Source organism: Corvus cornix, chromosome 17, assembly GCF_000738735.6.
Source record: "Corvus cornix cornix isolate S_Up_H32 chromosome 17, ASM73873v5, whole genome shotgun sequence".
Classification (NCBI taxonomy): domain Eukaryota; kingdom Metazoa; phylum Chordata; class Aves; order Passeriformes; family Corvidae; genus Corvus; species Corvus cornix.
This window is the reverse complement of record NC_046346.1, coordinates 423,389-439,042: the sequence shown is the minus strand read 5'-3', so window position 1 is coordinate 439,042 and position 15,654 is coordinate 423,389. Positions and strand designations below refer to the sequence as shown.

General features: G+C 46.7%; 1 protein-coding gene across 9 annotated transcripts in view; it reads left to right on the top strand.

Moving 5' to 3' along the window:
- Positions 1-15,654, top strand: part of MVB12B (multivesicular body subunit 12B) — a 59,627-nt gene that overhangs the window by 23,588 nt on the left and 20,385 nt on the right. For all 9 annotated transcript variants that reach the window (XM_039561465.1, XM_039561466.1, XM_039561463.1 and 6 more), the window contains one exon: positions 6,493-6,590. In XM_039561465.1, the coding sequence (XP_039417399.1) occupies positions 6,493-6,590 (98 nt within the window). The remainder of the gene's footprint in view (positions 1-6,492; positions 6,591-15,654) is intronic.

Below are 15,654 nucleotides of genomic sequence, written 5' to 3'. Positions count from 1 at the left end.
CTGAAACAGTAAGTTGAAGCCTCTGGAGGAAGTGTTTCCATGGATCCTCTCTGGTGGGGATGGTAAGAAGCAAAATGTAAGGATGAAATGCCCATGATATGTATAGACTGTGCAGATCTGAACATGATGATTTGGGTGGGTGAGGGGGACTGGCACATGTTTCTCCAGAGTCTGGTTCCCATAAAGGATTTGTTATGAAACGGCACTGACCATGTGGCTTGCGTCCAGCTCAGCTGGATGAAGACGTGCAAAAATTGGTCACAGTCCAGTGTGTTTTAGTGGTAGAAAATGATGATTAGGAAAAAATGTTTAAACAATACAGTTGGTTTCCAGGCACAAGAGTCTGTTGCAGCAGCTAAGAAGGAAAGCCGTGAACTGTAATTAGAAGGAGCCTGATGGATTTGGCTGACTTTGAGGATGCACTGAAAAATTTGTGGAGTGCTCTGAGTGAAGAGGCTTCAATCTTCTTAGAGTCATTTTTCTTTGTAAAGAGCACTGTTCCTGCTATAGCAGTATTTCTGGAGGCATGTTTTCTTTGGGGCATAGCATAGGGTTGTTAAGTCCAAACCGGAGGTATCCATTTGGAGAAGCTGTGCTCTGGGTTGTTAAATAAGCCCTGCAGGGAAACTGAGCTTTTTTCCCTAAAACTTGTGTGTTGTCTGCTATTTAATATGATCTCTGCCACTGCTGATTTGTAATCTGTGCTTTCACCCTGAAGTGCATGTGGTTGTGTTCAGATATTTCCTTTAAATCAATCACTTTCACCATTTTCCAAAACACTTCTTGAGTTTATTGCTTTTAGTAAAGTGTTTGGACTGTCATTATTTATTACTGGCAAAGTGCTGACAATGTGCTCTTCCCAAATGAGTCTTTATGTGGAATATTTGTTTAACGGGTTTTGCAGGGGAGGCGCTGATGTTCCCGGGGGCTGGGCTGTGCCTGCAGCACTCCAGGGCGGTGGGGTCTGCCTGGGCAGCAGGCCCCCACCATCCCCAGCAAGAGGATCATCTCTGAGAGGGGCTTTGAGTCTGGCCTGTGGGCCTGGGCTTCGTTGTGCTGATTAATTTGACAGAATTTAAAATCCTAACCAAGGAAGCTTACACCATGTGTAATTTATCTTTTTGGAGTATTTCTGCTGTTTGGCAATTTTTCCCTACTGCTTCATTATCTGAGAACTCCTGACTCTGGAGAGCAGCTTGTGAAGGATGTGAAAGCCGCATGCTTGCCGCCGCAGCCTCCCGAGACACGGCGCTGCTCAGCTGAGACAGCCACTTCATAAGCACTTCGTGCTTGCAGGGCGAGGTCTCCGTTCTTAGATGCAGCCTCTGCCTATGAGGATTTAATGGGCTGCAGCTCAGACTTCCAAGTGGCATAAATTAAACTTGTTGGGTTTTTTTCTGTTGTTTGGCAGCTGCTCTGTCCTAGTTACTCAAGTTCTCTGATCTGAATTAATCCCCATGTAGAGGAAGCTGCAGGAGCTTCATCCTGCATTAGGCCTTACATTTTGGGTAGCTGGTCTGCAGTAGATCGTGTGAGCATCACCACGGGTTGTGCGTTCGGCCAGTGACTGCTCTCGTCCGAGAGAGGCGCGCAGCATCACGTCCCCGTGGTGGGGCAGGGGGCTGGGGAGGGGGCTGGCGGAGGCACCCGCTGGGCTGTGTGTGGAGTGTGCACTGCCTTCCTCCTTTCCTACAGCTGGGAAAGTTAAATGGGGAGATCTGAATGTGGAAAGAATCGCTCACTCTCTTTTTCATTCTCTCCTGCATTTGGGCTTTTATAAAATCTGAATCTGGCACCCCCAGTTCTCATTGACTCTTAGGAAACAGGATATTTTAGTAGCTTGGAATGAGATGAAATGCTTGCAAAGTCCATATGTTGCTTGTTTTAGGGAAAGGGTCAGGAAGGTTTTAGAAAGTATTTAAATATTTGGTTTACACGATTAGAATAGATTGTCTGGAATGAAGTCCATTACCCGAGGTGATTCTTGCCTTGCAGTTTAGGTTTTCATTGCAGTTCTTTGGAGTATGAGGTAGGTGTTCTGGCATCTCAGTGCCCCAACAGAGTCAAAGTTAAGGGCTGTGAATAAATACTGTAGCTGGGATCTAGCCACTGCTGGAACCACAGATGCCTGCTGTGGCAGTGGCTGTGAGCTGCAGCCTGGGAGATGCCTCCTGGTAGAGGGGGTGGTTGCCAAGTCCTCTGATGTCAGTTCATAGAACCCCAGCAGCTTCTTTCTTAGAAATGTGCCTTTTCCTGTCTCCATGAGCAAAGATTTCATGTTGGATTACATTTCTTGAGAGCTGCAGCCTGATATTAACTCACTTTAGGTGTGCTTTCAGCTTTCTACAGCTTGAAATTTAGTTGTTCTGTTCTCAATTTTTCATGAGATGCGATCTTTGCATGATCACTGATTATGGAAAGTAAGGGGGGTTTTTTTGGTGTTTTTTTTTTTTTTTTGAAAGGTATTTCCATGAGACTGCAGGTTTTGCAGCAGTGTTCTGAAGGTCATTGTGAAAAAAATCAACCTTTTCTGCCTGACCATTCAGATGCTGCTCTGGGTGTCACACTTGTACCACCCCAGACTACCACTGTTGAGTCCAAAGCCCATCTTACCATTGGACTTTTGCTGTGCATTGTTGGTATTTTTATATGAATTATGGAGCATCCTTTGATATCTGGCACTTCCCCTTGTGATCCTCTGTTCCTTTTTATGAGTACTTGCCCCCTCACTTCAAAAGCAGTTCATCACCTTCCTGCAGACAGTTCTTAATAACAGGTTTGGAACTGTTGGGCATTCCTGGGCCTGTTTTATGTGAGTTTCTCTCCAAAAATGTTAAAAAAGTGGCCATAATGTGCACAGACCTCAAATCCCCTTCGTCTGCACGTGAAGGATCTCCTCATCACATGCTGACTTGTTCTGTGGATTTGCTGAATAAAAGAGCAACTGAAGTGAAGAGGGTGATTAAACTTGCTCTAAATTGTCTTGAAATTATCATACGCTGGAGAAAAATATGTTTGGTATTTGAGCAGTGTGGGTTTGACTCCAGTTGTGGAGGGAAAGCTGGAGCCCTGGGCCTGGCTGTGCCAGGACCGCCCGTCCTCCCGCTGCACCAAAGTGCCTCATTGCTTGTCTTTGGGAGGAGGAAAGCTGCTTCTGGTGACAGTTCAAAAGGGAGATAATTGGCACAGGGATAGTCTTTGTGAGTTGCCATTCCTCAACATCAGAGACTCACTAAAGTACTAATAATTACTGTTAATATCTTTCAGTGGAAACTTTCTGAGTAAACGAGTGCTGGTTGAGGCAGCATTTAACGGCCGCTGCTGGCATGATCGGAATGCAAATAAGTGTTATTAGCCTAATGATTTTGCTGTCACCACGGTGTGCAGCAGTAGTGTTGTGAATATGTCATGCAGTACCCGTGAATTTGGAAAGTGTGTCAAAACACAACTTCAATTAGTTTGCTCTAATTATGACTCTAGAGAGTTCATAAGTATATCACTCCTCATTAAAAGAGATTTTCTTATATGGATTAATACAGCACATAAAGGGGTGTTTGAGCGATTGGAGGCAGGGCTGTGCAGAGGGAGGATGCCTGTGGGGTGCTGGAGGTACAGCAGGTCTGGAGCAGTGCTGGGGTCCAGCCCCATTCTGTGAGCTCCTGGTGCAGGGCCAGGGCTGGGAAACCTCCCAGGCAGGAGCAAGTGGCTGTGCCAGGTCAGCTGTGGGCAGCAGGAGCCTCGTAGATGGTTCTGGACAGGCTCTTCAATTAAAAACAACCAAACCAACAACAAACCCCAAACCACAAAAGCTCTAGAAGGAACCACGCTTGATGCTAAAATAGAGATGTGTCCAAAAGCTTTACTCTGGTAAAGGTCAAGGAGCACAAGCAGACAGAAGCGCAAGCCTGTGCCAGCCTGGCCTCTCCAGAGCAGCCCTTTGGGATGCTGGGTGTCTGTTCCCCTTCCCCAGGATGTTTGTAGTGCATTTTGCACTCTGTCTTGTCACATTGCCTGGTCATGTTCCAGCTTTGCAGAACAGGAAAAGATTGTTGTGCTCACAGGTGAGCAGCTGGGTAAGGGTTAAAGTAGTAATTGTTTAAATCTTTTAGGCTTTCCTCCCAGTTCTGTGATAATTTGATGAAGAACTTCACCCTAATTAAATATTCAAATTAGGAATAAGTGTCAATATGGCTTCCCGGTGCCTGGAATGATGATTAATTGTATTCAAAACTCTAGTGGCCGCTGTAATCTAAACCAAACCGTTGTTCTTGATTATTTGTGCAACACATTTACCATGTTTTTGTTTTAAAATTTAAACTAGTAATTGATTTGCCATATGCCACAGAACTGCACATACTTTCACGGTATGTGTTTAGGAACTTGGGGACTTTGTAATTGGGATTTTCTTGCTTTTCAATGGCAGCCTCTTTTTTTTGTCTTCTACAATGCAAAATGATTTGGCTCTCACAACACATAAGGAAAATGCATTATGCAATCAAGTTTGTAGGTATAAGCTGTATTGATCCTGGCCAAAGTTTACATTAATTTAAAATAAATTAGGCTTTGTTTCCCATTCCTCCCTACAATGTCATCTTTTATAAAAAGAAAGGGGGAAGGGGAGAGCTGATTTCCATCCAGCAGTCACTGCCCTGTCTTGTGGTATTGCAGCTAATGTTCTTGGAGACATCTCTCTGGCTGTCTGCATGCAGCTGGACTGATGGAATGCCCAGTTGTCCTACCTCAGGGACACCAAGTAGCCCCGGAGCAGGCATGCAGACCATCGTTTCCAGACGCCCTTGTTACAGCCACAGTCAAGACCCTGCTGTCAGACAGGGCTGGCGCTCGTCCCCAGCCCCACAAGCAGTGGTGGGAGTGCTGCCCACTGAGGGTAGGTCTGCAGGTGTACACCTGAACGTCACCTTCGTCACCCCCCTGCCACAACGGGATTCCTTGTGGTGTCTTAGCGTCGCTGTGTGTGAAAGGGAGAGCAGACGGGACTCCCTGTGGAGTGGGCCAGCAAGGGCTGGGCTGGTGTTGGTGTGTGTGGTCAGTCCCTCGGCGGGCGAGTGATTTGTTCTGTTGCCCACGTGGCACGTGCACCCCTTCCAGCACCCGGCACGCGCAGGAGCTGCCTCCTTGCCGGGGCTCAGGGGCCTCTGCAAGCACACGGCCTGAAGCCGTGCTGCAAGGCTGCTGCCTGCCTGCTGGAGCCGAGGGCTGCATCGTGGTACTCCGGCAGTGCCCACCTTGAGCCAGCTGTGGGCTGGCCCCATCAGTCTTCTGGCTGAGGGCATGTGTGTCATTCCCCTGGAGTGGCAGTGGGCTGTGCTTGAGGGCTGTCTGGAGGGCAGGGGTCAGCCTCTCCAAGTTGGTACAAACTCCTAAAAAATACTCTCCTTAGAAATGGGCCTTTTAAATAGACCTTTATTTACCTCCAGAACAATTTCCACTGTGAAGAAAGCAGTTCCCCATAGAGGGCAAAGAAATTCAGTCTTTCTGCTATCTGCCTTGGTGCCTTGAAAAATATTTTTGGATACTTCTATTAAAAATCAAATGAGAAGCGTGTCATGCCCAAAGACAGTGGTCTCCTGTTTAAAATGTGTTCATAACAAACCTGCCTCTGCTCCAGAGACTCTCATGTGGATTGTGTTTTAAACAGCAAACTGATAGCCAAATTCAAATATATTTTCACACCATCTTTTTTTTAGTTAAAAATAGCTTTGGAAAGCACAAGCAAGCTCAGACTGATGTTTGCTTTTTCTTATTTTATCTGTGCTGTTCACCATCATCTGCATCTAGGGCTAAAAATACATTGTTCTTCCCAAAATGTGTCCTGTTTTAGAGGCAGATAACTTCCAGATGATTCATGTGGTAGATAAAACCTGCTGGCTGAGGACATGGGTTTGGTGCACTGCTCTCACACACAGGGCCCTGTCTCACACACAGGGCATCCAGGAGGACACAAAGGCTGCCTGGTGCTCCTGGCAGGAGGGCGATGCTCAGTGTCTGCCCATGTTCAGGAGCTCTCACTCAGGTGAGGTGGGAGCTGCTCCCTCTGCCTCAGGCTGCACTGAGCCCCTCTGTGAAGAGGATGCATCTTTATTATGTGTGGCAATGCGGTCCAGAAGATTAATGATAACATTTTATTAAAATTCACACAGACCTGGGATCTGCATTAGAGAAATACAGATTTGGATTAAAGGGGCAAAGCCGTGCTGGCTGTTCGTGGGTGCTGCCTCGTGTGGAGGTGCTGTGCCTGGCCGGGGCTGAATGCCCTGCTGGGGATGGATGGCTGCTATTGCAGTCCTTGGTTGTTGGCCGAGCGCAGTGCTCAGAGAGGTGGAGGGGGCTGACACTGGGTGTAGACAGTTTTAGAAGCAATACTGAAATCAGCATTTGCTGCTTAACCTGCCTGGAGCCGTCAGGCTGGAGTGAGCTGACAGGAGCAGAATCTTCTGCTCTGTAGTAACACCTTTCCTCTCTGTCCCTCAGGCATATCTCGCTGACGCTCCCAGCCAGCTTCCGGGGGAAGAGCCACAGCACCCGCCTGGACTTGGAGCACCAGCACTCCAACCTGTACGCCATCTCAGGTGAGCTGCCGTGTGCTTCTCTGCTCTTGTGTCATCAGTGGTGTAACCAGTACAGCAAACCTGCACGTGCAAACGGCCAGGTGTGTGGTACCCACGAAACAACATCCAGCTTTTTATCAGTGCCATTTAATAGTTGAGAGCAGCTGAGGTGCAGAGAGACCCCAGGAAATGCCCAGGGACACTTGTTCCTAGCAGCAAGTGTTCCTGATCCCCAGGGAGATCACAGCCACTAGGGAGGGATGCTGCTGCCTTCCGAGGTGCTGAGTGAGAGCTCTGATGGGAAGCAATGCTGACACATACTTTGCTCCTGATATTATTCATGGTCTTCACAAGTGAGTCATAAGAGACATCTTTGCCTGTTTCACAGGAGGCTTAATCTTGCCCAGCAGGGATGAGTTTCAAACACAGTGGTCTTTGCTACCCTCAACATACGTATTGAAAACAGATGAGACCTTTACTCCCTCTCATTTCCATATTCCCTATATTGGCCATGCATATGTATTTGTTTCCCAATGTTAGGGAAAACTGGGAGTTAGACGCTAGAAAATGCGGGTTCTGCACTGATTATGTGAGAACCATGTGCTTACACATGCACACTTGGTCTCTCTAGCTGCAGCTTTCGCTCTGTTCATCATTCCAAGCCAGTATACAAGTGCTAGAGCCAGTAATAATTTCCGGATATTAACATGGAAAAAACCTGCCAATGAATATTTTAGCCAGTTTTTATTTTTAACTAGTACTAATCTGCAGGGAGTTGTTTACTGAAATAGAGTGGGGAAGATCAAGGCTGTTCCTTCCCCCATGCAGGTAGAGGTACCTGTTACTGTGCCTCAGGACTGCACAGTGGGTTGGGTTGGAGTTGGGGTTCCTGTGAGCTGTCCCTGGCAGCTCTGCTCTTTGGGAGGAGGTTCTGGCTCTGAGTGCTCACTTTCTTAAAGGAGGAGTGAGCTCAAAAGAAATTTAGCCAGGTTCTCTGGGCCCAAGAAGAACAGGCTCTGGAAGCAGGAGGCCAGGATGCTTTAGAGTTGTGCTTTGTGGGCCCTGTCACTCTGGGAGGTGCTCAGAGCTGTGTGGTCTGGGAGGTGTTCGTGGAGCACAGCAAAGGGAGTTTTGGTTCTGTGGAGTAAGAAGTGCTGGGCACAGCTCTGGTGCAGGAGTGCATTTAACCCACCCCTTCTCCTGGGGTCCAGTTTGTGCTCTGTGCTCCAGCTCCGCAGTGCTGGGGTGCAACAGTTTTTCCAGTTTATTTTTTTTGTAGTACTATTACACCTGAACAAATATTGTCATAGGCATGGTAGAATCACACTTAGCACAAGTTCTGCTCTGTTACGTTGTTTTTGCAAGAGGAAAAAGACACTGGCTTTAAACCTGACTCTGTCAAAACTTAATGAACGTCTAGTCCCTTCATCTGGCTGAAGGACATTTTAGGACAGTTTGGAAATCCAGCAGTGGATTCAGTGGGCTGTGCAGTCGAAACTGCTTGTGCATAATCAGGGAAGAGAAGATGGCAAAAATGTACCATTCACAGGTTCTTCCTATTAATAGTGAGTGACACTTGTAACATGGGAACATGGCATTAATTCGTGCACCATAATCAAAGGGTTATTTAAAAGGTAATCTCTGCCTGGAACTGCAGCTTCAGGTTCCTACAGAGATAGAGTATAATAATTGCGTAATCCTTGTCAGTCCTCGTTTTTCTTGTTACTCTCCTACCCCAATACATTTGGAAATGAAAGGGAAGGTGTGTTCCTGTGTTCGCATGAGACAATTCTGTGTGGGGATGGGAAGCTGTGCTTTCTCTCCTGGGAAAGTGCCAAATGCACCAACTGCAGCAGCTCTGTGTGGGTGTTACTGGGACTGGCCTTTCTACAGGATGTGCTGGCCTCTGCACATGGTGCAGCCTGAGGAGGTGCCTGCTTTACAGAGAGCCTGAACGCTTTACCAGATCCTTACAGGCAAAGCACAAAACAAGGCCTGTGGAACTGGACAGGGCATTAGTTCTTCATGTTTGCTTGAGCACATTTTCAAGTATATAACTCTTATTTTTCCTCCAGTTGCACATTCTCCTCCAGAAACGCTGTTATATGAGTTGTGCGTGTGTTGTAATGGCTATTTCAGCTGTGAGCTCTTTCCAAAGAAAGGGTCTTGTTATATGACACATCCTGTGCATTGACAGGATTTTCATGCACAGCTCCTGACCACGGCTGCCTTGTCAGCAGCTGCAGTGAGGTGCCGTGACAATTCTCTTTGTGTGCTTAAACCTCGCCGAGGTGGATTAGCCCCCAGACGCGCTCTGGAAGCCATTCCCAAGTTTCCTGTTCTGTCGGTGTCATGTGCAGCCAGTCCGGACTGCCTGGAGTGCTCTCTGCAGTGCCATGGCAACAGGAGATTTAGGAACAGGCTGCCACTGCCGGCCTGAGCCACGCTGCCGGGCTCCCTTTGCCGGGTGGGTCCCCACCGCAGCTGTGGGTGCAGGGAGGATGTGCAGGCCACGGTGGCACGGGGCCAGCGTGCTGGGTGAGGGGAGCTGGGCCTCCAGCAGACACAGGGTCCCTCTCCATGTATGGACAGGCCTGTGGGCTCCCTCTCTTGGCTCCCACATCAGAAAAGGGGTTCTTGGGGCTGGTGAGGGCAACAAAAGCCATTATGAACAGTCTCTTCCAGTTTTGGTATGGCCTCAGTCTGTGCTTGGAGGGCTGTAATGGGGGTAGAGTGAAGAGCTGCAGCGTGGGCTCTCTTCGCTGTCTGTAGAGACCCAAGATCTTCTCAGTATTCGATGAAAACAATGCTTCCAGCTGCAGTTCAGCATGTTTGTGGGAGGTTAGATGCATTTTGGCTGTCAATCCTACTTTGTATCGCAAATATATTTTGGCAGAATGACCATATCCTCACTGGAACTGCCCATTACCCCTTGGGCACTGTAATGCAGTTGTTGTTTGCACAAAACTGGAGTCAAGGAAAAAATGGTCCTGTAAGCAGCAATTATAGTTTTTAATCAGTCATTTGTCATTGCCAGTCTTGGCCATGACACACTGGGTGACCAGAAAGTTAAGGAGACTTCTCTTGGCACAGTAAACTGGTGAGTGAGTCCCTGGCAGGGTGCAGATAGGGAAGCACTGCCCACAGCTCATGGCGGGAGCCTGTCACGTGCCGCAGCAGCGCAGCACTGGCACTGCGGGCATCATCCTTGTGCCCCACAGCCTCCCTGGTCCCACCCCATGCCATGCACCCCAGACCAAAAGGCAGAATTAGTTCTAAGTTGATGTGCAGAATGTCTGTGGGTGCTGCTGGGAGCAGGGTGCCAAGGAGCTGACAGGTTTAATGTGCTTATTGGGGCAGACAGCTGCTGGAAGAAGAATGCCTCACTCCAGACAGACCTGTTGACAGACATGGCTCAGTATTTCACAGCGCAGTCTTTCCTCATGGCCTTCAGTTTAATTAAGATGTTGTTGTGACTACATACTGCCTTCATTTCAGACTTGAGCATCTTCTGCCTGCATATTGCTTCAGCTTATCAGAGGCACAAGCACAGTGAGGGAGAGGCAGCCCTCACAGGCAGGAACAGATAGTAATATACAGGGAAAATTCCTCAATGAAGTGAAAAATTATTTATAATAATTTATAATAATGGTAGTCAAATAGAAGGGAAATAAGTCACTCTAAGAGTATATAAATTTTTATGATAGTGTATAAACAGCCATAGCTTGCCTTGTCTCCCATCTATTCCTGCAGAGAATGAGGGCAACATCTAGCATAAAGAAAAATACAATAAGAAAATGAAGAAATGAATGGGAAGAGCTGGAGGATTGATCACCCAGTGTATTTGTATATCCTGATGTAAAAGGTGCCGCTGACAGGTGGCCAGGTTTCTTCTGTATAAAACCATGTGTGTGCTGTCAGGGCAGTGTGAGCAGCCTTGTTTCGATTGATGAATTGCCTGCTTTCTTGATTAAACCTTCCGTCACTTACAAAACAAAAAGCCTGTGTTTCGATGGCAGAGTGGGACATGTCAAAAAAATCTGTCTGCTTTACCTTTGTGCAGATGTTGGGCACAGACTGTAACATGTATTATTAAAATGAATGTGGCATTTACTGTGCATTATTTCTTTCCTGGGAGAAGGGACCTGTAAATTATATGCTAATAATAATCTTTAACCCTTTCAGGAGGAACCAAGAGATGCAGGAGTGCAAATATTCTGCAGGCCTCACTAATTGGATGGGCTCTAACACCACTGCAGCACTCTTAAGTTGCTAAGCAGTGGGTTCCAGCCCTTGCTGCCAATGATCTGTGCATTCTGCTGAGCAGGGTTGTCTTTTTTTTCCCCCTGAAATTTTGCTGTAGCCATCTTCAGCGTTCTATTACAGATAGATGTGTTTTGGGGCAGCAGCAGATAAGCATATGTAATTTGACTCTAGAACAATCTCTTCCCTTCTCTTGGCTTGTTCTCAGATTAGGATAGAAATTGTGTTGTATGGAGTCTGTACAACCCCATCAGAATGTGTACACAAAGCAGTTAAAGCCTCTGTGCACCAGTTTTGTGCAGGAGATGAGTGTATGAACTTCCAGATCCTGCTGCAGCTGGCAGTGTGTAGCCAGAAACCCATCTTCAGTCATATGAACCTTTCCAAGGATATTTATTCTGGCAGAAATTTGGAGATAGCAAGATGATCAGTTACCCTTGGGTAGGACCAAGGTTCATCTTTTGAACACTTAAATGTGGAAACTGTGCTGGGAAAGCAGTAGAACAAAAGCAGAACATACTTTGATATATGTTGTTGGTAGTCAGCCCCAAACAATTAAAGTATTTGTGCAAGTACCTTCAGAAGTGAATCGTGTTAGCTGGACATTATAACACGTCATCCATAAATTTGGGCATCCATCCTCACGTCATGTTAATCCATAGAAATAAAACAGGATCCAGAAGCACAGAATCTCTCACCACTTGGAGCATTCTCAGTTCAGTTCAAGACCTTGCTGAGCTGCAGGTGAAGGTTTTCCTTCTCTTTAAGGGGAGAAAAGCCATGTCCTCTGGGTTGGAGTTTAGATGTCAGATCCCAAAAAGCATCACACACTTTATGTTCCAATAAAGCAACGTCCATGCTGGGACCGAGGCCGCAGCACCTGCTGTTCATTTTCCTGAGGAGCGATGGGTTTTTGAGCAGTCATTTGATGCTCAAAAATACATGCTTTGCATGTATTTCTTACCTGAAAGGTACTGTTTTGTAATTGTCTTTAACCGCTTTAGTCAATACATATCAGGTTATTTGCGTGAAGTATTTTTCTGTGAGAAGCTGGGCTGAGCATCAGGGAAGGGAAGTGCAGCCGGCTGCCAGCGCAGCGTTGGCTGGAGTGTGCGTGCCAGCGTGCCTTGGAGGAGGAGGTTTCCGTGTGCAGCTCTTACAGGTGCCAGTTTCTCCACAGCTCTGGCTTGTTTATTTTGGAATCAAGCACCAATATTTATTACCTTAGGGAGGTAAATATTTACTTAAATGAGTATATATTGTATTTATATATAAATAGTTTTTTATTATATTTAAATATTTATTGCCCTCTTTAAGACACTTCCTGTGAAAGGTCAAAGCAAACTGTGGTCTGAGAGGTTGGAGAGGGAAACACTGTGGGCAGAGGCTCTGGTCCAAATTCCACCTGCTGGGTCACACAGGTGAGCGTTCCCAGCAGGAAGCCCAGGGGCAGAGCCCCCTTGGGGAGGGGACAGAGGGTCTCAGCCTGGTGCAGCCCAGCCAGGGCAGGGTGAGCCGGGGTCTGGCCATGGCACGAGGTCGAGCTGAGCTGGGGTTCGTCTGCAGGAGCGTGGGCTGTTCCTGCAGGCACTGCAGCGACATTTGGCGTTCGCTCCACGCAGGTTTCTAATCCAGCTCTCTGGAGGCAGCAGGGAGAGTGGAAACTGATGTTAATGATCTGGAAAAACATCAAAGCCAGTGGATTCCTGAGAAGGAAGCCGAGTTGCTTTTCCGTCCTGCAAGCTGCGGCTCTCGGCAGGGGGCAGGTGTCATCTGTCTGGGCAGTGGCGTGGGAAGCGTTTGCTTCACACACTGCTCCTAAGACAGCAGTTTGCTTCCTGGTTCCTCCTCCTGTTCAGGAGGGGCTAACTTGGGAATGCCTTGGGCTATCTATCCCCCCCCCCCCCCTTTTTTTTTCCTTGGTAGTGACAAAAGAAGTCTCTTTCAGAGGTCTTTCTAGATACAGATTTTGTTGTATTTCAGTGCCCATATGTCAACTTCCTTCTTGTTGTAAAATGCCAGGTTATCTGGCCGCGTGTGCCACTTCCTTAGTTGTCTCTTTCCTTTTAAAAGACACTGTTGCTCTCTTCTGTGTGTAGGAGGACAGATGTTTTAATCAGAGGTTAATAAATTATTTTCACAAACTATTGTTTTGCTTCATCCTTTTTGTAGATAATTAAATTATGTACTTGGCACAGCATGTCTGCTTTACTAAAACAGGTAATTTTGAAAAAAAAGGGAGATTCTATTTTTTGGCTCAGTGCACAAAGGATTGCTTTTATCTTCATCTTCTAGCACAGTTCCTGGTGGTTCTGCAATCGCCTCCAATGTTCAAGGGGTTTGAGACCCCCAGTCTTGGAGGGGAAGGTCCTGTGCTGCATCTTACTGTTGGTTCCCATCCCTTCACTTACGTTCTTGGCACTTTTTAAGAGCAGAAGCGGAACTAAATTTGTATTTTGTGACACTGAATTTTAATCAGGATGGTCCACAAGCCAGACAAGTTGTGACACAGGCTTTATTCTGCATTGAAACCTCTTTACTGAAGCTGAGATTAAAGTCAGCCTGTTCTTTACTCTATTGCAATTTCCAGTCTTTGGACTAAGAGACCTGGATAATCTTCCAGCTATGAAAGGCTCTATTAATATCCAACAGTTCAGGGAGGCTGGAGTCTCATGTAAAATGCTGCAGCTGCATATTTCAGAAGGGGATGTGTGTTACTTAATACTATACTTAATGAGATTCAAAAAGTATCTTTGTTATTAAATTAGCCCATCCGTGGTGTACAGACCCTTGGTGTGCTGTGTCAGCATGGCCCACATGTTATCCAGGCTGTGCTGGGGCAGCAGCCCCAAATGGGGATGATGGAACCATGAGTTCTCCCACAGGTGACATTTTTAGGACAGACAATTTTTTGATGAACCTGCTGTCACCTGAAGTGCCATTCGTTGTTTTCCTCTGCTCAGCGCCATGTGCTGGTGTGGGAGGTGGAGGCCCTGGCTGGGTGCTGCCCTGCCCTCGCATTGGTCCCAGCTCCCTTCGGCGCGGCAGGCGGGCAGGGGAGCCGTGTCCCCTCCTGCTCGTGTCCCTCAGCTCACACGTCACCTTCCAAGGAGGCTGCTCAGACTCTGCCGGGAGGATTATCTGGCTGTAACCCTGTAGCCTTGAATTATGTATGAGCAGGTGTACCGGGGACAGCCTGGGGGTACATGCGGGGGCTGCAGTGGGGGTGATGGAGGGAAGGGCGATGGCGAGGTGACGTGGATGCCCCGGACAGGGGGGCCCTCGTTCTGCACGCCCCGCAGCAGCAGTGGGTGAGGGCCAGTGGCTGATGGAGGAGGATGAGCTTGCGGGACTGGCGCCGTTCCGTGGAGCACAACCTTGGGGTGGCCTGTGCTGTGTTTGTTTTGCTTTGCCGAGTGCCAGAGTTTAATTTTTTTTAAATGGGAAGCCGCTCAGAGGTTTGGATATTTAAACAGTTATTAACCAAATGACAATTAACAGATTGCAGAGACAGATTTTCTTTTCAAAACCTCCAAAATTGAGTACAGTTTGCAAAACTATCACAGCATAGTAATGACAATGAATTTTGATTTCCTGGAACTGATATTAGACTCCTTATTAAACTATGTGCATCTGCTTTTAATTTACTCCAAATAATTGGAAAATGCAATGAAGCTTTCCAATTAAAGCTTGGCTTTATGCTGTTTAATAATACCCCCCATAATATTATAGCTTATGAAGTGACAGGTGAGTTGGTGTATGAATAAAACATAAAGGCAGCAATAAGGGACAGAAAACCAGAGACAGTTGTTGGGGATTTTAAATGCTGGATGTAATTTGCATATATTAATCTCTTCTTTTCAGCCTTATCAGGCGTTCTTCAGTATTTGAAGTTAAAATAGCATTGACAGGCGGGAGTACGCTTAGTTTTTTCAAGGATTTATTACTTGTATAATTTCTGATCTTTAATAAGCAGATATGACTGATCCTCATAGTTCTATAGAAATCGGTTAATTGTTCCAGATGGCGCATACTGATTATGCAAAATTACTTTTCACACCATTTTTTTTTTTTTGATGGAGTTTGGAGTAAAATTAAATTTTTTATAGCCTTCTTATCATGCTGTTTTACAGTGGGTTTTGCACAGAAGTTGAATTTAATCTACTATATTACATTGACCAGCAGAGTTATTCTAATGTAGCATTCTGTGATTTGACAAAGAATAATAGAACACGTTGCTCATTGTGCATTTCTGTGCTGCTAATAAAAAGGAGTTGCAGTGCAGCAAACCAGGCTGTTATTTATGAAGAATGCTTAATTTGCACGGTTAAAAATGCAAAATTGTTACAATGAGATGTTCGCTCTTTTGGACAGAAGGCTTGGGCAGAATAAATGTAAATAGTCTTGTTGCTACGGATTCCGTCAAATAAAGCAGGAGTTTTTAAATGCCTGGTGTGGCTGGGTGGGATGGTACTGGGAGGAGCAGCCATCCAGGCAGCACGTTCCGGCTCCGAGCAGGAGATGTCACTGGTGTTTTCCCTGATTATCACCATCCGGATATCTCAATGGCATCATTTCATAATTGAAAACATTTGTAAAGGTTGTTGGGCTTCATTTATCTAATGAAAAGCTGTTTATACAAAATAAGCCACACATAAAACTCTCTTGCTAATTAGTTTATTGCAATTTGTTTTGGCAGTTATTTGAGGGAGGTGTCCCGTGGCCTTGCTGTCCTGGCTGTGCTGCACCAGGGCCCAGGGTGGGTGCCCATCCATGGGCATGCTGTGGGCAGGGGCTCCTGCCAGAGCAGGGGGACAGTGCC